A 24,295-nucleotide genomic window follows, 5' to 3' on the forward strand; every position below is an offset into this window, starting at 1 on the left:
GGTCAAAAGCTTCACTTCAAAAGAGGTTGGTTTGTTGGAACTTTGTTGCTGTTGTTTTTTTGTTTTTTTTTCATGCACTGCCACAACTTAAATTTTTATGTATACATTTACAAATGATGCATAACTGAATGGTGCACGCTCACTGATTCATAATACTGTTGAAATAATTTTTGGCTAAAAATTTCAAACTGTTCATATGATTAGCAACAAGGTAATAATGAATAAATGTGAATATCTTCTGAAAGTACTTGTAATTATTTGCACCAAAACAATGGGGAAATTTTTTAATAGCTGTTATTTACGGATTTTTAACCCATAAATATCGTGGTCCGGCCCGCTTGACATCTAATTGGGGTAAATCAGAATCAGAATCATCTTTATTTGCCAAGTATGTCCAAAACACACAAGGAATTTGTCTCCGGAAGTTGGAGCCGCTCTAGTACAACAGACAGTCAATTTACAGAACACTTTGGAGACATAAAGACATTGACAAAAAACAATTGTGCAAAAAGATGCAGAGTCCTCTAGCACTTAGAGCAGTTCGAATGACTAATATTGCAGTAGTCCGGTGCAATGACCATTGTGCAAAGGGTGCTGAGACTTCAAGGAGTGTATGCGGTTTAAAGTGACGAGTAGTGCGATCATCTGAGACAATGATGGTTGTGCAAATGTTACAGATACTCCTCAATCAGTGTGCAAATGGAGCAGATGCTACTCTGGCATGAGTGGCCAGCATATGCAAATAGTGCAGCATGGCGAGACAACTACAGTGAGTGCACGAGTAATACATAATTGGCCCCACAGAAATGTGACAACGAACTCAAGTAAAAAAATTGCCAGCTTGTTGTAATGGAATTATAGGTTAGCTGTTTAAGAAGTTGATTGCAAGAGGGAAGAAGCTGTTGGAATGTCGACTAGTTCTAGTTTGCATTGATCGGTAGCGCCTACCTGAGGGAAGGAGCTGGAAGAGCTGGTGACCGGGGTGCGGAGGGTCCGAGAGGATTTTGCACGCCCTTGTCTTAGTTCTGGCAGCGTGCAAGTCCTCAAGGGTGGGTAGGGGGGTACCGACAATCCTTTCAGCAGTTTTGATTGTCCGTTGCAGTCGGAGTTTGTCCTTTTTTGTAGCAGCACCAAACCAGACTGTGATGGAAGAACACAGGACTGATTCGATGACCGCTGTGTAGAACTGTCTCAGCAGCTCCGGTGGAAGGCCGTGCTTTCTCAGAAGCCGCCGGAAGTACATACTCTGCTGGGCCTTTTTGAGGACGGAGTTGATGTTGGTCGCCCACTTCAGGTCCTGAGAGATTGTAATTCCCAGGAACTTGAAGGTCTCGATGGTTGACACAAGGCAGCTGGACAACGTGAGGGGCAGCTGTGGCGAAGGATGCCTCCTGAAGTCCACGATCATCTCTACAGCTCCAGCCGCCTGAAGTCCACGATCATCTCCACAGCTCCAGCCGCTCCGCTTCCTGTCGATATGCAGACTCGTCACCGTCCTTGATGAGGCCGATGACAGTGGTGTCATCTGCAAACTTCAGGAGTTTGACAATCGGGTTCGCTGAGGTGCAGGGTTAGCTGAGCTGGAGAAGCTTGGATGAAAGGAGTTCAGGGATGATGGTGTTGAACGTTGATGTGAGGTCCACGAACAGGATCCTCGCGTAGGTCCCTGCACTGTCGAGGTGTTCTAGGATGAAGTGCAGTCCCATGTTGACTGCATCATCCGCAGACCTGTTCGCTTGGTAGGCAAACTGCAGGGGGTCCAGCAGTCCTTTCCAAATGCTGGACACTGTTTAGGCACACCCTTGCTGCCACACCGCTCACAGACGTTCGTTTCCTTCTTTAGTCTTATGGCCTTTCCTTTATTTGAGGCACACTTGTCAGTTCTATACACCATGTCCACCCCTGTGGTTTTCCCTATCATGGGAAAAAGTCTTAATCTGATTCATTTAGCAAGTGGATTGTAACTCTGTCATCCTGAACACCAATGACAATTTGGTCTCTTACCACTGAATCACATCATGTTCCAAAGTTGCATGACTGAGTTTTCAATCTTAAATCTGTGTCATACTTCTCGAATGATTCTCTCTTTTTGCGGCCTGTTTCTGAAGCTGTACCTTTCATAGGTTTCATTCTTCCTCGGTGTGCAGTATTCCCAAACCTTTTCTATGACAGCATAATACTTATTCGTTTCATCTTCGTGAAGACAAGTGTCCAGTGCACTATGACCAGCTACTGTTAGCAACAATGCTATCTTCCTCCTATCCTTATTTTCGAGACCAATGGCCAAGGTACAGAGCTCAAAACTTTATTTGAAAATTCTCCAGTTCTCATCAACATTACCAGACAGTTTAAATTCTTCAGGCTGACGAATGATATTCATCTTTTTGCCGTTTGAGACAACTGTCCCTAAGTGCATTAGCAATGAGCTAGCTTGGCTTACAGCTAATAGCTAAAACATTACCGCAAACAATCTAAATGAAAAATAGCTAAACAGAGACATGATCAACATGATTTATGTTTGATGAGTTAAACTACAAACCAGGCTTTGTAATTACTTTCTTACCTGAAAATGAAGTTTCCCTTCACAAATTCTGGTGAGTTTGCTGTATGACACTACATCTCCACATGTGTACTAAGCATTAAACTAAGCATGTGCAGGGTGAATCAAGTGATTTCTAACTTGTTCCTGGTTGTAGCAATTGCACATGTTACAACTGACTTGTGTTATAATCATCTCCCTACAATACATCTTGCTTTGACTGAAACATAAGTTTCTCATTAAACATCCATAAAATACTTTTTATGTATACCGTACAAGTCAACTGTTTAGACAAACCTCATTCAATAGCATGACAACGTATGTCCAACCATTGACTGCTTCTGTATCTTTCAGAAGTGAATTGGCATCTATAGCTCAGAACAGTCTCTAAATACAAGGACTGTGGAAACAACCAGTTCTTTCAGTGTCCCAACAACACAACATTGTGAAAGTCATACTTTAATGGGAGAAAAGAGATGAAAAATGTCATGTGTGCATGCTGCTGAGAAAATGGCACAAAGACAACGAATGAGGTCCTTTAGAAAGACAACAGAGCAGTGTCATTAGTAAGTGCATTATGGCCGGTTTGAAGGTTTGATTCCTGCTACATACCAAGAATAGGTAAATTGGGACTAACTGCTGGGAGAGATACTAGCCCACTTCCACAGTCTTGAGCGAGACACCAAAGCCCTAAAGAGCTCTGGAGTAAGTAAATAAGTAAGTCAATAAAATTAAAATAAGATAAATTCTGGAATTAAAACAATTTACAATTAAGCATAATATTTCAAATTACTAATCTAAAATTTATTTATGGATAGTCTCTTAAAGTGAAGGGCCATCTCATTTTTTAGGGGGTCCAACATACTGTATAACATAAAAGACATACAACCATACAGTCATGACTGCAGACATCCGTAGAAGCGCACGAACACCCAAAACCGTTCCATCCACCATTCAACATGACACAGTTCAAGTGAGAACAATAAAGACACAATATGCATTTTGGAACAGCACTGAGACATGGGGCGTAACAAGATATATGTAACAGGATTATGTAATCAGAATGCAAAAAATATATATATATATTTACAGTTACAGAAAGAACATGTAATCAGATGACAAGTACATTTGTTAAAAATTAGGATTGTTTTGCAGGATTACAATTTTAATGCAGGGAGAGGCTGGTTGTTGATTTTGAGCCCCAACCTTTTCCTGTTAGCAGCGCATCATTGTGTCATAAGGTTCGTGCGTGCGTGCGTGCGTGCGTGCGTGCGTGCGTGTGTGCGTGTGTGTGTGTGTGTGTGTGTGTGTGTGTGTGTGTCAGTGAGGGGAGGGGGTAAAACAACACTGAAAAGTTTGAAATGTCTTTTTTTGTCCCTTAGTATAACACACACTGAGTCATGTGGATAGGTTGATAAAAACTTTTTTATGAAGCTAGGCAGCACCATGAACAAGAGGTTAGCACAGTTCTGAAGTTTTGGGTTTGAATCCCGGATTCTCCGTGTTCCTCCTGCTCCTACACTCAAAAAACATGCATATTAAATATTTACAAAACAAGACAGAAAATATTTATCAATATATACGTTATTGATATTGAATTTCTTTTGTCATATTTGGTGTTGGAATAATCCAAAAGTGATTGAATGTAATCAAGTCACATTACATGACTACATTTTTTGACAGGTAACTGGTAGTAATTGTATCACAATACATTTTGAAAGTAACCCACCCAACCCTAGACATAACACAATATATTGGACGTAACATATAGTGGATAAGTCCGGGGTCAGACTGTAGAGCCAAAAGACCACCGAAGAGGCACTGGCATGATGTTTTAAGTTGAGGGAAGTTGATGGTTCTTATTGTATCAGGCAGGGTGTTCCAGTCTGAAGCAGCTTTAAATCTGAAGGCCCTTTTGCCAATCTCTTTATTGGTTATGGGATAAGAACAAAGGTTGTTGGATCTGTCTGAGTATGGAAAAGTGTATGCTAAGTATTGTTTGAAATCGGTGGGATAATACTGTAGAAGTGGATACATTTCAAAACGTTTTATTACCAAGTATCTTTTCTTCTACTTAAGTAATGGGCGTTAGTAGTCTTGCCACTTATAACAACAACACAACCTGCACCTTACAGTTGAACCACATCTATGGTAGCTTTTTGCGTGTGTCCCTCAGCTCAGGGGAAGATGCAAAAATGTCAAATCAGTTAAAGTTAAAAAATAATAATAATAATCAAATCAAAACAGCAGTAGAATTTCAGACATGGTGACTGAAATATAATGCAGAAAATAGTCATCCGATCAGAAATGTTCACCGTTGAAGACACCACCCATATAGTTATAAGCAAAGAACAGTGATTAATTGATGTTACTACAAATCAAGTGTGGTACTTTTGCTACTTCATCTACCTTGACCATTTTGGACATGTTCAAAATCAATAGAATTCACAAAAAGGATAATCAGTTGATCATTGTAGCCAGAAGAGTGATCAAATATCTGATCATGCTGTTTATGAGGGAAGTACAAAATGTATAGTTTTTAATTACAGTAATATGGGGTTGACACGATTAGTCTGGAAACACCAGTAGGCCTATTAATAATATATTAGAGATTAAATCTAATAATAACCAATGGGCGGTAAAAGGAAGTCAGACTACCTCCGATTGATGGGCCACACATCCTAATTTAACAACTCAAGACTTGGTAACACTCGTTCCTGTATCATTGCTGACCCCAACTGGTGAAATTTATTCCCCTTTAATATCTTACAAACCAGTTTTACTGGGTTCGGGCCATGGATATGAATGCCCAAATGGCACACACTGCTTGGCCATATAAAGTCAACGATATAAATGTACAAGCCTTTTTTCATAGCTCTCTATGCAATGTGCCTTAGTATTATGTGGTGTTTGCCGATCTATTGTATAGTGAACAGCGGCGGAGGGAAACGGATTATACTCTTGCAGACCCATGAGATGCGGAAAACTATTAGAAACACATCATTATGATCCAATGTAGATGATACATAAACTTCACCTATGCCAATCAAACTGAATACCATTGTTTTCAGAAAGGCGGGCATTGGCAATTTATTTTGAACATACCAGAAGGCCACAATAACCATGCGTCAGTGCTTTTATCAGAACATCCAGGATCCAGTATCCCAATTGAAAATTGAAAACCTTTTAGTACTGGAGGTTTGCGGTGCTGGGCATTACACACGAACTGAGCTCCAATGCCGAACAGCAGCCAACTTGGACCGGCCACTTTCCACTTTCTGGCTGAAGGATCACGTTGCCATGCCAACTGCCTCCTTTTACCGATGTGCGACCTGTACCACCGGTCGGGCATCTGCAAGAGCCACCTGAGCAAGCTGTCCCTGTGGAACCTGGGCTCTGTCCGACTCGGGCCAGTCTTGGGGCTCTTTTATTTAAAGATGACATTACTGACTTTGCTTAGGCTTAGCCCATTATGTGGCATTGTCCTCACGTTATTGGAAAAAGCAGTCATGCCTACTTCTTCTGTCCAAACTAAAGGCTGTTCCATTTAATGGAGAAATTCCAACAGACAATAATGCTCTCTGTTGAGACAGATGCATAGACATTTTATTTTGCATGAATATATTGCTCCAACTTTTGTTTGCATTGGTTGAATCGAAATGTAACATCCATGCAACCATTTAGTATACCACTTACACAACTGAATTCAGGCGAGATGCGGAGTACACCCTGGACTAGTCGCCAGGAGTCGCCAGCCTAACCAAAGGTCACATATAGACAACCATTCACTCATATTCACAAACAAGGAAAAGTTCTACAATTAACCTCCATTTTACTAGATATATTAAGTGTTTAGTTAAAATTAGGTGACATATTATTGCCTTTCATATCTTTTCCAGTTTATGTGGTGGGAAAGGTGGTTTGTTAATTGGCAGTCAGGCCAAATTACTCTTTAAATGTAAGTGAATGTACACTCCCAATCACCACTGCTTGGCGATTCACCTGTTTTGACAGGACCCCATTCTTAAATGGTGAAATGCTCAAATTCTTTTGAAACTAGCTTTTTGGAATCGTTTTTACACCAAAAACCTCGTTCAGATTCTGTCCTGGTGGGCTGGGCAGCTCAGACGTTTTAGAATAAAAATGTAAGCTATTGGGCAATAGTCGCGCATACTGTAGCGCCGTCCTGCAGGATGGTTCACACCTTTCATCACAATTTTCTAAAATGCTTTGTTGAACCCTTCAGATGTGCTGTTGGATGACAGTTTCAGGGTAGGCTCATCCCATATTATTTACTGAATATCGTTCTAAACAAGAAAATAGAAATGAAAGGAAACAACGTTTATTCATCATAGGGTATACATTACATGGTATAATAGCGATATATTATTGGTAAAGTTATTATCCAACTGCATTTTTATACATAAATACAAAATTGAGGTAGGGCCTCAAAGATTGATGACAAGTGAAAATAAATGCATTTCACACACATATTTTATATTATATTCTTTTTATCTTACACCAATTCTATTTTATATATATATATATACTCTGATCTATATCCATCGGCAGCTGTGCCTCACAGCGAACACAACAGAAATGTATGACATTACTCAAGTAATTAGAATTTTAACCTACGCAGTCATAGGTCACAGTAAAGTGCCAAACTGACACAACTGACGATAGGACTACTTTTACCATGAGACAGACAAGCTTTTCTGTGGTGATATTATCTGAAATACATACTATTTGTACTATTATGAGACATCTATAAGGCCAATGGTTACCTGAAGATGTTTTGTAACATATTGGCAAACACCAAGATATACTGCATGGAACATGTATGGCAGTAGCTAAACCTCCTACACACAAATGATCTTTTCTTTCTTTACATTTATATTTTTCTTTGGTTACTGCCAAAGGTTGACTTGCAGGCAAAGTTATTTATGTAATTCATTGATTAGTTCAAATTATCAAGTAAATATTGTTTCTTCAACCTCTGATCATTTCAGTTTCATGTAAAGAGAAAGCTCATTTATCATGCATTGACATATATTAGTGAGAAGTTACTACACATGGACATTGAGGTGAGCAACACAACTGCACATGCAAGCCTATTAATGTCATATTTCATGAAGCTATGTGGATTTAGTGCCTTTTTCCCCTCAAAACAAAAGCAGATGTACACATTAATGTGGCCCTTTTACCCATTATAATACATATCAGGCGTTGTCTGCAGAGAACATGCGCTCAATAAAAGCAACTCTGTATTCACCAATCAGACTCATGTGTGACCATACATTCACAATGCTATTCACCATCAGACTCATGTGTGACCATACATTCACAATGTGCATTGTTTGGGTTTCACAATCTCAATATAATTTGTTCAAGTTCATTTTTCCCAGTTTATATTTACAGAGACAGCAACGTGTGCCTATCAGCTACATTTATGATACATTTACATACTCTTTATAGCTTATAATTTGTTCAGAAAAAAGGAAGCGGTAACCAGACTGGATTTTATAGAATATCTTATAGCGTATGCGAATCCCACCAAATCCCCTTCCAACAAGCAGTCGTTTGATGGCGTGAATACCTGAGACCCTATTTTCAAGAGGACATACAGAGAAGCGAGAAGCATTCGAAACTGCAAAGAGGTCTCCAGCTACCTGTATATTGCAAACAGACAAAACAACTCCAGGAAATGAGAATCCTTTTTCTGGCCTATCACATTTAACAGCTGCTGTGAGTGTTGTGAGACGTGACAATACACACAAAACCAACACTTTGTACATATACAAAGACAACACGCACACATTCAATCTGTCGTGCCAGCGCTCTCCTCTGCTCAAAAGATATATTCATCTATATCCACATATATATATATATATATCATCTTATTCTGTGGGTGAGGCTATTACTGCAATGCACATTGTGTTTTCACAAATTGCTATTAAAGTCACAACACATACAATAGCCTACTGCAATATATACTGTCTACTATATTTTCAACTAAATGTTGGATTGGGATGATTTACATTTTACAGAGATAATACATACAAGATGATTTAATTGAGGAAAGAGAGGCTCTCACAAAGAGTCCCTGGGGTTCAGAGAGAAATATCGACCCAAGCATATAAAACTGCAGTCTCATCCAAGGCCAAAGTCTATCTAATGAAAGGAGATCACAATGCATTGACTGCTCTACACGGACCAAGGAGGCACAAATTCCTGATTTTCTATTCTCCACTTGGCTACTATGAATACACAATGCTGGGATGAAAAGTAAAATTAGAACCACATACTGTTTTTGTAAATATTAAGGGGCAGTCTTTTGCACTGGCAATATGGATGCCCCAAACTTGCCAAGCTTTTTGAGCCATTCTCACTGTCACTGAAGACTATTTTCTTGTGTCTGCTTGTGCTTTTTCCCACACACCCCCCCACATACACATATGACTTGATCGGGAGGAGTTATTGCAGATTGCAGCTCTGTCCATTTATGAGAATTGGTCACAAGGAATCAGTCCCACCGAAGGTGGTGGTGAAATCAGTAGTCATGAGTGGGAGACAATGAGAGACCAGCAACTGAGCACAAAGCAGCAGTAGTGGAGAGGATTCCACCGGGGCAGCCCCTCCTCCCTGAAACAAGCGTGAGTAGGGAAGTAGAAGAGGAAGGAGGGGGAGAAGGTGACTATTCCCAAATTAAGACGAGGAGGAGGAAGGCAAAGGGAGAAGGCGGTGAAGCACATTGTGGGAAAGAGGCAGAGGGAAGGTGGGGAAGAAAAGGGTTCCTCTCCCTCGCACCCCCACCCAAGGTTAGAGCTCTCCTGGGGCTACTGTTACTAAAGGGCACTGAGCTGGAAGTCCGTAGGGGGCAATTTGAGGCCAAGGGAGCTGGTTCCCAGTGGGTCGATCATGTTCTTGTAGCGTTCTCCACGGTGCTTCATCAGGAAGGGACCCCAGTCTGGCTGAGGGGAGCAAACCAGCTTCAGACGCTGCAGAAGGACAGACATATGTTGCTGCATTATTCCTTCTCACAAAAGTAGATACTCACTTGTGTTTGTCAACCCGTGTCCCAATTCTCCTGGTATACTGTATGTTCCAATTACGTAGAAAAACTGAGCCACTCAACGAGGTCTCATTGTGCCCCGCTCTCTGCTTCTCTGCAAGTATTCACCCCAAACATCCCCCCCAAAAAAAGCTATGTGCAGGAATTTATTCTTTACAACTGGACGCAAAGGCGGCACGGTGACCGACTGGTTAGAGCGTCTGCCTCACACTTCTGAGGACAAGGGTTCAATCCCGGGCCCGCCTGTGTGGAGTTTGCATGTTCTCCCCGTGCCTGCGTGGGTTTTCTCCGGGCACTCCGTTTCCTCCCACATCCCCAAAACATGCATGGTAGATTAGTTGAAAACTCTTAAGCCCGTAGGTGTGAATGTGAGTGTGAATGTTTGTATGTATGTGCCCTGCGATTGGCTGGCGACCAGTTCAGGGGGTACCACGCCTCTCGCCCGAAGATAGCTGGGATAGGCTCCAGCACGCCCGTGACACTAGTGAGGATAAGCGGTACAGGAAATGGATGGATGGATGGAGGGATGTACAATAAAAATATAAAAGAAGTGATCAACTGACCCGGTGAGAACTGTGATGTTGGCAGAGGTTTTCCAAGCCCAGCCATGCAGCCATCCGCATACAGGACACCACTGTTACATATGTTTATCCTTGATTTGTCTCAAGAGCTGTCCAATTTCTTCTTTTAAATAATCTACCCAAGAAACGATAATAGTCTCCTTTTGCGAGAGGCTGCATGTGCATGTGCAAATGATTGACAACACACCTCGGTCACACCTTCTGTCGCTACAATCTCTGTTCAAATTAAATTAGAGGCATAAAATGTGGCCAGACGGAGATGATTTTTCAAAAGATCATTTTAATGATATGATCAGATCATCAGACAATTTTAACATACTGCATATGACAAAAAGGTTTTTTTTTAAACTGCAAACTTCACCTTTAAGCAAATAATAATAAAAGTAGAATTATGGAATGTAAACTGCAAAGTGAGCTGTGCAAAGTTGTCTCTCCTCCCCCTCATATTTGTCAACATGTTTGTTTCATGTCACCAAATTACGAATACGCATTTTATTGTTTAGGTCAAATTACAGCAGTTAGCTATTTTTAATGGTATTTTATAAATGTTAAAAATGTTTATGTGTATGTATATTTCATAAAGTTTTATGATGTGACACCTAACAACAACAAATTCAGGCTGCTGTTACAGCTACTGGAGGAACAACACAGGTTGTGGGAAAAAAATCTAATTACATATTCAACAGTACTTAAAAGGGACCTTTAACAAAAAAAGTCTATTTGAACACTCAGCAGGCAGCACGTTTTTGCTGCTGATGAGGATGAGATTGCTGATTTGCCAACAGTGCGTATCTCATGATTACCTCAATTAAGGTGCCAGGAGCGAGGTACATCTTGATGGCAAACATGATGGGGATCCAGATAACAGAACAGAAAACCATTAGCCATGCCATCACCATAGACCAGGTGGGGTAGGTGTAGTTCTCATATGTCATCACACTCCACTGAGTAAGACTCAGAATCAAGATGCCCTGCATGGATTAACAAATCAACAAAATGCATGTTTATATTATCTTGCCATTGCAGCAACAACAAAAAGTGATTTCACAAAAGCCATTTCAAGGCAAAATTTAATTTTAAAAATACATACAACATAGGAGTCAAACTCAAGGTCCATTTTATATGGCCCGTGAAAGCAAATCATGCTCATCAAATGTTTGCTCAAATCTGTACCCAAATTTTCATAATAATAAACAATGTTGAGATATTGCATTTTTATGTTACCAAACCCTTCTTCTACAGGAACTTCCTTCCCCCTTTAAACTAGCATTACTATTTGAGTTGATTGAAATTACATTTTGAAATAGAGTGAAATCTCTTGAGGTCAAATTTTTTTTCCAGGGCACTCGTCAACTTCCAATTTGTTGGACTTTTGAAACTATTTACTATTATCCTTGTCTTCTGATTTCAAAAAAACAATACTATTATCCTTGTCTTCTGATTTCAAAACTAGTTATCAATTTGTTGTGTAATGGTAATAATGTTTTGGTGATTACTAATTGCCCATAGGTGTGAATGTGAATGTTTTTGTTTGTATGTGCCCTGCGATTGGCTGGCAACCAGTTCAGGATGTACCCCGCCTCCTGCCCGATGATAGCTGGGATAGGCTCAGCACGCCCGCGACCCGAGTGAGGAGAAGCGGCTCAGAAAATGGATGGATGGATGGATGGATGGATGGATGTTCTCCCTTGCACAAAGATCACATGAGTCGGTTGTGTCTTTGTTACACAGAAGCCAGCCAAGCAGGAGACCACTTTCTCTCTCAAATTCTTTCTGATTTTTTATTTATTATGTTTGAATAAAATGAAGTCTGCGATTGGCTGGCAACCAGTTCAGGGTGTACCCCACCTCCTGCATGATGATAGCTGGGATAGGCTCCAGCACTCCCGTGACCCTTGTGAGGATAAGCGGCTCAGGTAATGGATGGATGGATAAAATGAATTACCATTTATTTTGCAGGTAATGAAAAATGGTTAAAATACCCCAAAGGTTCCAGTGTTTTCAGATCTCCACAATCATTTACTGTACTGCTTATCCTCACTAGGGTCGCGGGCGTGCTGGAGCCTATCCCAGCTATCTTCGGGCGAGAGGCAGGGTACACCCTGAACTGGTCACCATCCATTCGCAGTGGCATAAAGTCACCCAGCAGCATTGTGACAGACTGGTGGCGAGCATGCCATGGCTCATAAACCTGTGATAGCAAATCATGGTTATTCCACCCAAAAAAAATTTTGGGTGAAAGTTAAAACATAAGTAATGTTTTGTTGAAATATATTTGTTTTGTTTTGGAATTTTTGGTGTCTTGATCTTTTTTGTTTTGACTTTTATTCTGTAAATAAATGGCTCTAAATGACGTTTGTATTTATAATCTGTCATGGTCTGTGTTTGTGTTTTTAGATTATATTTACTTTTTCATGTTTTCCTGTGTCCCATGTAGTTCATTTCTTGTGTGCTCATTTAGTTATTATCCACTTGTTCTCGTCAACCGTCTACCTTGTGTCGACCAATCAGCTCCCTCCAGCCACTCGTGTTTTGTCCAGGTGTTCCTCGTTGGCTCGTCAATTTGTTTGTATTTAGTTGCCTGCTTTCTTTCAGTCTGTGTTGCTGCTTTGTCGAATGTCGTAAGTCAATTGTTATGTGTCGTCATGTCTCCTTAGTCCTGTCATGTGTCTCCTCTTTGTGTTTTGTTGTTACTTTGTTTAGATTTTGGACTTTTTGCCTCAATTGTCCTTGGTTGCCTTTTTTGGTTTTGTAAATAAATCTTTTTGGGAAATTCCAGCACTCCCGCCTTGCCTCCCTGCTTCCCTGCATTTGGATCCTCTACTTCCTTGCCTCAAACACCTAAAAAAACTCAAACCTTGACAATTTGAGAGTTATGTTGTCACTGTCAGTAGCTTAATCAGAGAAACTGAATCGCATATTTATACCACTTTTTCTATTTTATTTTTTTTAAATCAACAGAATTGAGTGCTGGGCATTAACTTCACACCCCTGCTTTCCATGCATTGTGAATTCCCTGACAAGAAAGGTACTGTCCAGCTGTGTTGTTCTACAAAAAGGCCCAAAAATTTGGGCTACTACAGGCACCATAAAAGGATCCTGAACTAATAACTTGGCCACAAAAGGCTCTGTTCCATGTATTCATATACAGGGTGATTGAAAAGCAACTCCCCTATTTTAAAATCCTGAATTTATTCACATGTTGTCATATTTTTCAAATAGTTCAGAAATAAATTAGAAGTACTTAAAAATGGGGAGTTTTCAATCAGCCTGTATATAGAAACAAGGATAGATGACAAAAATGTGTGCTAAAGAATGGGCAGTTAAGAAAAAAATAACTATAAACAGCAATAAGAACAAGGACAGAAATCAATTAGTATGAATCGATGACCTCCCCAAGAAAATGGGATCTCCCATGATGACCATCCAGCCGACTGTGGCTCCATTTGTCGTCGTCAGACCCGCTTTGTTTACCAATATATGTTCTGTATGTTGGCCAATGGCATGCAGTCCTCTTCAGTGTCCCACTTCTTAGCTAACCTTTCCTTGTATGATTTCCTGTACTTTGAGGTTCCACCACTAAGTCTCCTTCTCCCGTTTCTTACCAGACGATACACAAAGTACTCTTCTGACTGTCTCTCTGATCCCCTTGGCTGTCGTGGTCCAATCTTCTGGAAGCTCCTCCTGTCCCGAGAGCCTGTCTCACCTCTTCCCGAAAAGCCGCACAACACTCATCCTTTCTCAGCTTCCACCACATGGTTCTCTGCTCTGCCTTTGTCTTCTTAATATTCATCCCCACCACCAGAGTCATTTTACACACCACTACCTTAGTCAGTAACCTCCTTCAGATTAAATCGGCTGCACAAGATATAATCCAACTGTGTGCTTCTACCTCCGAGTAGGTCACCCTATGGTCCTGCCTCTTCTGAAACAAAGTGTTCAATACAGCCATTTCCACCCTTTTTGCAAAAGTCTACCACCATCTGTCCCTCCAAATTCCTTTCCTGGATGCCAAATTTACCCATCACTTCTTTATCCTCCTCCACCAACATGTCCATTACACGACACTTTGTCTGGGATGCTCAGAACTATTTTGTCTAGCGCCGTCCAGAATTTCTCTTTCACCTCTAGGTCACATTTTACCTGTGGGGCATAGCCGCTAATGACATTATACATTCAATTTCAAGTTTCAGTCTCATCACTCCATCTGATACCCTTTTCACCTCCAAGACTGTCTTTGTTAACTCTTCCTTTAAAATAACCCCTACTCCATTTTTCTTCCCATCTACCCCATGGTAAAATAATTTGAACCCTATCCCTAAACTTCTAGAACCTTACCTTTCCACCTGCTCTCCTGGACACATAATAAATCAACGTTTCTCCTAATTATCATGGAGAAACGTAGCTGTAATTCCACAGTAGCTGAATTTCCATCGGCGCTCTGTAGGTTAACGGCGCTGGTGGCTGACGTTGTTGACCCGGGCCACAACCAATCCAGTATGGAATTCTTTAGATGAATGCTCATATTTTTTGGCAACGTTGTAAGCCAGATGCCCTTCCTGATGCAACCCTCTGGATTTATCCGGGCTTGGGACCGGTTTACAATTTGCAGTGTCTCGTGGTGCCATAGGGCTGCATTGGAGCTAGTATTCAAATACCATACACAATTTATATACATACAGTAATTAAACAGAAAAATAGTATCGGCCATTCTCTAGCTTAGCTGGGACCTTAACCTAAGGAAGAACAAAATGGATGGGTGGATAGATAAATGGATGGATGCAATTTCAAAAGACCAAATACAAGTTTGCAAAAAACCTGATTCTGAATTCTAAACATTCTAAACAAAATAAAAAGCACCACAATGATGTCACACTTATTTAAATATGCTATCAAAAAAAATATTTTAGACTTAGTGACATGATAGGAGTTGTAAACTCCACTTTGCATTTTAGCATTACAGGGGAAATGGAACATTGAAAGGCAATAAAATGGACACTTTTGAGGCGTGTGTGCGTGTGAAACAGACCGTCAGAATGGTTGGTGTTACAAAGGCCCAGCAGAGTCTCCAGAAGCTATTGGGCTGAAAACCAATCATCATTTCGATATCCTCGCAAAACCTTTGCAGCCCTGCGTAGGGGGGGAAATGAACAAATGAAAGAAGAGTAGAAATTGCATAAAGTCACAAAACCAGGGTTTAAAAGGTCTCTTACACGAGACGGACAAATTTCAAGCCAGGGAGCATCATCAATCTCTGACTTCCCATAGGAGGAGGATGGAGCAGGTGGCTTCATTCCTCATTCCTCTCTGAAAAATGATGCTGAGTGGCACAAACAGGCAGTCAATGTGACATGCTATCTGATGGCCAGGCAAACTGGATGTGAACAGTTTTCCTCTGAGCTGTAGTGAATGTGTGCAAGCTTGGCTTTACAACGGAGACATCTAATGGCTGGGAGGAGAATAACACCCTCCACAAGTATCAGGTCCTGATTTCAAGTCTCTAAAGCCAAGTACTGATTTTGACTAAACATTTTAAGATTTTATTTTTTACTTTCCTTAGTTAAGACTCCCCAAATGCGAACTGGACACATACCGACAATCAGGCCTCATCCTCTCCTCCGATCTAAGGCCCAATTGTCAAATGTCTCCAAATTGTATGCTGGTCTGGGCGCTTTTGAGAGTGAGAGTGATTGTTGTTGTGATAACAAAAAATGGGCAATGGAAAACAAAATAGCTATAAACAGCACTTTCGACTGGAATTAAGAAAGACGGCAAATGGACAGAAAAACTAAGACAGAAATAAATGAGTGGGAATCGATGAGCTCCGCAAGAAAATGGGATCTCCCGTGAGAACTGCATGACAACAACACAGCAGACTGTGGCTCCATTTGTCAATGTCAGCCTTGCTTTGGTGCAACAGGAAACCTGTTCAATATTTACCATCACAAATCCTTGTGTGTGGTCAACACTGAGTTGGACCGAGCCACCCACTGCATGACTGACGTGAAAACGGAATGATAGCCCATTAGGAAGTGTGTTGCTGGGCACCAGAAAAAGGAGTGAGTTGTTTTGTTGAGTAGCGTGTGTCCTGGATCATACACCACAATACAAAATGACAAGGAGACCAGCTTTGCGACAACAGTGTAGTTACCACCAGATAAGTTAAAAGTTAGCCTAGCTTCTATTTTTTCTTCTATTTGTATTTTCTGGCAGGGACGATGCCTTGTAGCACCCATGCTGCCTCCCAGTGTCTGGTGTACTGTGTTGGTCATCTCGAGGACACTCCACAAGATCTAAGCAGTAAGTACACACTTCAGACCGGGATTCAAATCCCGGCCCCGAGATTGCATGTTCTCCCCGTGCCTGTGTGGTTTTCTCTGGGTTCTCTGGTTTCCTCCCACATCCCAAAAACATGTGTGGTAGGTTGATTGAAGACTTTAAATTGCCCGTAGGTGTGAAGGTGAGTGGTTGTTTGTTTATATGTGCACTGGGATTGGCTGGCGACCAGTTCAGGGTGTACCCCGCCTCTCGCCTGAAGATAGCTGGGACAGGCTCCAGCATGTTCGTGACCCCAGTGAGGATAAGTGGGAAAGAAAATTGATGGATGGATGGATAGATCTTTGGGGTTTTAAAATCGATTACGATGCTAAACGATGTGTGTGTATCCCACCAGATAGGCATTTCATGTTTATCCCACCAAAAGACAATTTCAGCTTCCTGCCAAGAAAGAAACTAAAAGCTTGAATATGTGAGCCTGTGATGGAGGTGGATTAGTTTCAGATCACCATCCATCCATCCATTTTCTGAGCCGCTTCTCCTCACTAGGGTCGCGGGCGTGCTGGAGCCTATCCCAGCTACCATCGGGCAGGAGCCGGGGTACACCCTGAACTGGTTGCCAGCCAATCGCAAGGAGGCGGGGTACACCCTGAATTGGTTGCCAGCCAATCGCACATATGAACAAACGACAATTCATATTCACACCTACGGGCAATTTAAAGTTGTCATCAACCTACCCTGCATGTTTTCGGGAAACCGAACCCACGCAGGCACGGGGTGAACATGCAAATTCCACACAGGCGGGGCCGGGATTTGAACCCCGGTCCTCAGAACTGTGAGGCAGACGCTCTAACCAGTCATCAACCGTGCCGCCTATTTTATTGCATAAATTAAATATTGGACGGCACAGTGACCAACTGTTTAGCACATCTGCCTCAGTTCTCAACCGTGCCGCCTATTTTATTGCATAAATTAAATATTGGACGGCACAGTGACCAACTGTTTAGCACATCTGCCTCACAGTTCTGAGGACCCGGGTTCAAATCCGGCCTCGCCTGTGTGGAGTTTGCATGTTCTCTGCGTGCCTGCGTGGGTTTTCTCCGGGTACTCCGGTTTCCTCCAACATCCCAAAAACGTGCATTAATTGAAGACTGATGAATTGTCCGTAGGTGTGAATGTGAGTGTGAATGGTTGTTTGTCTATATGTGCCCTGCGATTGGCTGGCGACCAGTTCAGGTTGTACCCTGGCTATCGCCCAGAGTTGGCTGAGATCGCCGCCAGCACGCCCACGGCCCTAGTGAGGATAATTGGTACAGAACATGGATGAATGGATGGAATTCAATATTTTAAGGTAAAATGGCCTGATGTCCCAGTAATTGTGTTAGAAAAGTAGATATTGGGGGTTTTGACAATGCATGAATCAAAACTTTTTATTTTTTGCCTTCAATTGGTTGGCGAAGTTCGGGGTGTAACCCTTCTCACGCCCCGAGTCAGAGCTAGCACCCCGGCGACCCTAGTGAGGATAAGCAGGACGGAAAATGAATGATTGAATGAATGTCTGGGCAAAAAACATCTTCCTGGAATTATGCATAAAAATGCATTGTTAACGCTGATGTTATCACCCCGGAAGGTACAAACTGTCTTCATTGAACCCAACCATACCCTTCTAAATTGGGTGACCTTTCATGATGCCAGTAAATTTGAAAAAAAAAAGGGGGTAGCTCAGTGGAAGAGGCAAAAGACCAAGAGTTGCTGTACTCACCATACAGATAAGAAATCCCCACTAGCTCAAAAATGGCAATGATGACCAAGGAGTAGGAGGCTGCATAAGTGTCCACCAACTGTAGCATGTACATGCCATTCTATCAAACACACACAGACATCATTGCAACTTTCATATTAAATGGGTCACGTAAAACCAAATTAAGAAAGCACATTTGAGCAAAAATTGTTTTGCAGGATTTGAATTGCATCATACCTCTGTGATCATGGGAAATCCCAGGAGGAAAAAGGCGAGGCAGCAGACCAGTGTGACGACAGGTTTGTGCTTCCTCAAGTATTTGGGGAACTCGTCCGACACAGAGGTCACAATGGTCTCAATGGTTGCAAACTAAGAAAGGCAGAAAAAGAAAGCGCAGGGGGAAGATGGACACACTGCTTGAGAACAAAACATTGCAAGATAGCACACGATGAATCAGAGCTTCAAATGATGATGCAATTCTGTATCAAATCAATTTTCACTTAATCCAATTAACATTTTCACCATGTTCCAATGTGTGTGTGTGTGTCCCAATTTTGCCCCGTGATTGGCTAGCAACCAGTTCAGGGTGTAGCTCGCCTCTCACCCAAAGTCAGCTGGGAGAGGCTCCAGCATGCCCGCGACCATAGTGACGATAAGCGGTATGGAAAATAAATAAATGAATGAATGAATGACTCAATTCTGAGCAGGAACAGATTGAAAAACAAATCAAGGCAACGGGTTTAGATTGCCACAGGGAGACTTTGTCATCTTAAAACAAGATGGTTAAAAAAAGCATCCTAGGAGCAGAGGATGAATACACAAACATGCAGACGACATGTGCATGAGTAAAGATACGATTAAAAAAGAACCCTGTGGCACCAACCTACCTACCTCCTTTGGCCTCTCTCCCCCTGAGCTCCTGAAACTATTTTTCTGTCAACATCCCTAGTCGATTAGAGTCAAAATGCTTTTTTGGCTTCTTCCGACCCACCGCTGCCTGAACAAAGTAGTAACATCATTTGCTCTTCCTGTTGATTTGTGTGCTGCTGTGTCCTCTTCTCAACATATGAAGGTGGCCGTGTTCTATCTGGAATTGTTTGCTCAGGATTGATGGCAATTTGGACGCTCGCACTGTGATTCACTTGGACACTTTGAAATAATATATGTAATAAAAAAATACTAACAATTTTGACTGTGGAGTTTGCAATGCTCCCTTTAGTGATATGAAATCGACAGATTGGATCTACGTCACTGGAAACAACAACCCAATTTCGTTGTTGTAATAAATGTCCTTGAATTGCGTTTTACTAGCTATCATTTGGTCTTGTTTCATCTAAAACATCAACTTTTTTCACTCCAATCACACAGATGCCCTTCTGCTTCTTGGAGAGTTGCAGAGCACTTCATCCAAGATCTGTCCCAGTGGGGAGCATAAATGGCTAATTGTGTAAGCATTTTGGCAGCAGGAGGGTGACTTGGCCATTAAATTTATGCTGTTTGTGCATTTTTGTCTGCTTTCCAGGGTGCACACTCAAGACTCTGCAATCCAGCCTATTGGGCATGGCTGGCATAAATTTAATTGGATCTCTGCCCAGTGAACTCTTGCCAACCAACAAGTGGCTTCACCAATCAGAAATGTGTTGAGACCAGGAAATAAAAAAATCCAAGCATCTGCTGACCCCATTGTTGTGTGTACTAAATAGGCAAAACTTTTCAACTGCAAAGTTATATAATGAATCACAAACATTACTGGTTTTTCTATTATATAAGCCTTCATAGTGGTTGGTTCTGCAGCCATTTCTTAAACATAAAAATGATACTGCTGCCATCTATTATTGTTTGCCACAACATGCGATATTGTAGCATGGGCCCATTTGTAAGTCAGCTGAAGTGCCTTTTATTGGACCGTCTGAATGGCTCTTTGAACTCCTTGAATCACTGAGTCCCAGAGTGTACTGTAATGTAACATTGAGAGTCTTCATGACTCAGGATTCCATAATTAACTAAAGGCTTCAAAAGAAGTTCTGTAATGTTTCTTCATGTTAGGGTCACATGTGAGCTAGCCTATGCCAGCTGAGTTTTGGTGACAGTCAACATTGAGTTGTTTTAAATAAAATTTAATTAAGAATATTTATTTCTTTTTTTAGTAGTTGTCATCCTCATAGTGCACGAGGTGGTGTTACACACTAAGTGTCATTAAAAAGCCACAAATCTCCACAGCCAGTGTAAAAAGTCTCTCGATTTGACTATGCAGAAATACACATACAAATAGTTACCATGGTATCCAGGCCAAGAGTCAGGAGCATGAGAAAGAAGATGATAGCCCAGAATGGAGACAGAGGAAGTCTGGTCAGAGCCTCTGGATACACCACGAATGCTATGCCTGGACCTAGAGTCGTGCACGCGCACACACACACGCGTATAAATATGAAACTGCACACAATGTGTCTATTTGTCCAGGTGAGTTGCAGTGAGTAATACCAGCCAGCCAGTTTCCTACCTTCATCTGCCACCTTATCAATTGGCACATCCAACTCATGTGCCATGAAACCAATCACAGAAAAGATGACGAAGCCAGCAAATATACTGGTGGCACTGTTGGTACACACCACTATCATGGTGTCCCTGCAGGGAAAGAAAGAAGAGAGAACCGGATCTTTCTTTGGAAAGTTTCCGCTTTACTGACTGCAAAATTTCCACATACCAAGTCACTAAAACCAACACAAGCAGAAAAGGAATTTCAGAAGTGAAATATTACAGGACCTTTTCCTTATTCCAACCCCAATTCAAATGAAGTTTGGACGTTGTGTTAAATAAACATTGATTTGCAAATCATGTAATTGAATACACTACATAAACTTTGTACACTACAAAGACAAGATATTTCGTTCAAACTGTTTTAGCAAATAATCATTAACTTAGTTCCAAAAAAGCTGGGACAGGGTCATGTTTACCACTGTGCTACATCACCTTTCCTTTTAACAACATTCAATGTATGTTTGGGAACTGAGGACACTGACGCTTTGGAGGTGGAATTATTTCCCATTCTTGCTTGAGGTAGTTTCAGCTGTTCCAACAGTCCAGTGTCTGTTGTCGTATTTTACACTTAATAATGTGCCACACATTTTCAATGGGAGACAGGCCTGCAGGCCAGTCTAGTACCCGCACTATTTTACGATGTCTTGATGAAATAAGCAGGTGCGTCCAAACGTTGCTTGGATGGCAGCATGTTTCTCCAAAACCTGTATGTACCCTTCAGCATTAATGGTGCAGTCACAGATGTGTAAGTTACCCATGCCATTTGCACTAACCTGTCGTGTGTGTTCCGGGTTTTGTCCTCCCGTTTCACACACCTGCCCCTGTGATCTCTCCACCATCTGTGCCTCGTTCACCCTAATTACCCCTTGTATTTAACCTCGTGTCTCATTCCCTCTCGTTGCCAGTTCGTTGTACCTTGTCGCGTTCCAGTAAGACTCGACCCTGTTCCGATTATCGACCTCGCCTCTTTGCCTAATGTTTTTGGATACTGTTGCCTTTCTTGGATTACCTGCCTGTGTACCGACCTATGCCCGTCTATTAAACCTTTTTGGAAACTTGGGTCCTATCCTCTAACCTAGCCTCATTATCACAGATGCTGGCTTTTTCAACTTTGCATCCATAACAGTCTGGATGGTTCCTCTTTGACCCGGACACGTCCACAATTTCCAAGACCAATTTGAAATGTGGACTCCTTACGGATGACTGATTTACTGACATTGGTTTTGGTTTTCTGAAGTGTTCCTGCCCATGTGGTGATATCCTTTACACATTGTCGGTTTTTGATGGCAGTGCCGTCTGAGGGATCAAGGTCACGGGCATTCAATGTTGGTTTTCAGCCTTGCTGCTAAGTCAATCCGCCAATCACACGGCGAAGACTGGGGTACTAACAAGTAACAAAGATCTGTTATCGCATTATACATATTAGTTATGTACAAAACCAATTCCAATGACAAAAAAACAATACAATGATTTGCAAATCATGCTCAACCTATATTTAATCAAATAACACTACAAAGAATATATTTAAGGTTAAAATGATAATTTTATTGAAGCAAATAATCATGCTGTAACACGTTCCAAAACAGCTGGACAGGGTCATGTTTACCACTATGTTACATCACCTTTTCTTTTAACAACATTCAATAAACGTTTGGGAACTGAGGACACTTGAAGCTTTGGAGGTGGAATTCTTTCCCATTCTTGCTTGATGTACAGCTTCAGCTGTTTACGCTTCATAATGCACATTTTCAAAGGGAGGACTGCAGGCAGGCCAGTCTAGTACCCACTTTTACTAAGAAGCCACCCATGCCATTGGCACTAACACAGCCCCATACCATCACAGATGCTGGCATTTGAACTTTGTCCAGATGGTTCTTTTCCTCTTTGGCCCGGAGGGCACGACGTCCACAATTTCCAAAAAACAATTTGAAATTTGGACTCACTTTTCCACTTTGCATCAGTCCATCTTAGATGAGCTCTGGCCCAGAGAAGCTGGCGGCGTTTCTGGGGGTTGTTGATAAATTACGGATGTAGCGCCGAACTGTATTTACTGGCATTGGTTTTCTGAAGTGTTCCTGGGCCCATGTGGTGATATCCTTTACACAGTGATGTCAGTTTTTTATGCAGTGCCGCCTGGGGGATCGAGTGTCACGGGCATTCAATGTTGGTTTTCGGCCTTGCCGCTTACATGCAGTGATTTTTCTAGATTCTCTGAACCTTTAGATGATATTATGGACCGTAGTAGATGAAATCACTAAATTCCCTGCAATTGTACGTTGAGGAACATTGTCCTTAAACTGTTCCGACTATTTTCTCACGCACTTGTTCACAAAGAGGTGAACCTCGCCCCATCTTTGCTTGTAAATGACCTGGGCAATTCAGGGAAGCTCCTTTTATACCCAATCATGGCACCAACCTGTTCCCAATTAGCCTGTTCACCTGTGGGATGTTCCAAATAGGTGTTTGAGCATTCCTCAACTTAAGTTATTGGTAAAAACAATAAAGTTGATCAGTTTGAACATTACATATCTTTCTTTGTAGTGTATTCAATTAAATATAGGTTGAACATGATTTGCAAATCATTGTAATCTTGTTTTGATTTATGTTTAACACAACGTCCCAACACACTACATTTACTCTGTTACATTTACTCCAGTAACATTTTGGATAAATTGTACTTGTCAGATTAGTTTTAATGAAGAATACTTTTTACTTTTACTCGAGTATTTATGTTAAGAAGAAACGGTACTTTTCCTGTTTCAATAATCTACATGCCACTCGCTTAATTTGATTTATCAATAATTGCGTGCGTGATCTATTTTTAGACTTTCCACCTTCTGTATCGGTCCCCATTGCTCCAATCCCCCGTGATTACCACCGTGACTCAAATTCACCAATTAAATAACACAAGAAAGTCACATGTCCGCACACTAAGTCTTTTATTGGGCTTCGCGGGCCAATCCAAGTGAGTCATGACAGCCGCCCGTGACTCATGTTTACATTACAGACTACGAAAAACACAGTTTAGCGCAGTTTTGTCAATGCCCAAACTTGATATTTCAGCCCAGTTCTAACTTGAGAAAGCGCTCTCTTGGCTCTCTCGCACTCTCACACACACACACACTTTGGTCTGCAAACAGCTTCTTCATTCAGTCATTTCAGTGGACAAAGCAAATTATGTTTCTGTAAGGCCCTATGCAGGTGTTGTTTTCCACTTAAAATTTTAAATGGGGGCAGTTGTGTGTTGACTCCCATTGAACACGAGTTTGAATGTGATCCCTTAAGTATGAACACAGCCACATGCCAGTTATAGGACGAGAGAGCATCCTTGTGCAACCAGATTTTTTAATTTTATTTAAAGACCAGTTAAAACAGAACATCTCTTTTGCAATGGTGACCTGGCCAATAAGGCAGCAAGTTTAATGTCAAGTCCAAGTCAATCACATTCAAGTTTATTTCAGTCTTTTCACCTCCCCTCACAAAGATACAAAGATAAATCAGTTGAGTTGTACAAATTCTGGGTCACATTACTGGTGGAAAAAGTT

General features: G+C 41.5%; 1 protein-coding gene across 1 annotated transcript in view; it reads right to left on the reverse strand.

The window, feature by feature from the left end:
* Nucleotides 1–6,858: 6,858 nt before the first annotated feature.
* The window catches only part of slc6a5 (solute carrier family 6 member 5), a 31,308-nt gene continuing 13,871 nt past the window's right edge, over nucleotides 6,859–24,295 (reverse strand). The window contains 7 exon segments of the mRNA XM_061670101.1: nucleotides 6,859–9,540; nucleotides 10,999–11,166; nucleotides 15,225–15,325; nucleotides 18,234–18,333; nucleotides 18,450–18,581; nucleotides 20,489–20,601; nucleotides 20,713–20,837. Of these exon segments, the coding sequence (XP_061526085.1) occupies nucleotides 9,388–9,540; nucleotides 10,999–11,166; nucleotides 15,225–15,325; nucleotides 18,234–18,333; nucleotides 18,450–18,581; nucleotides 20,489–20,601; nucleotides 20,713–20,837 (892 nt within the window). The 3' untranslated portion in view covers nucleotides 6,859–9,387.

The sequence above is a fragment of the Phycodurus eques genome, chromosome 2, assembly GCF_024500275.1.
Source record: "Phycodurus eques isolate BA_2022a chromosome 2, UOR_Pequ_1.1, whole genome shotgun sequence".
NCBI classification, from domain to species: domain Eukaryota; kingdom Metazoa; phylum Chordata; class Actinopteri; order Syngnathiformes; family Syngnathidae; genus Phycodurus; species Phycodurus eques.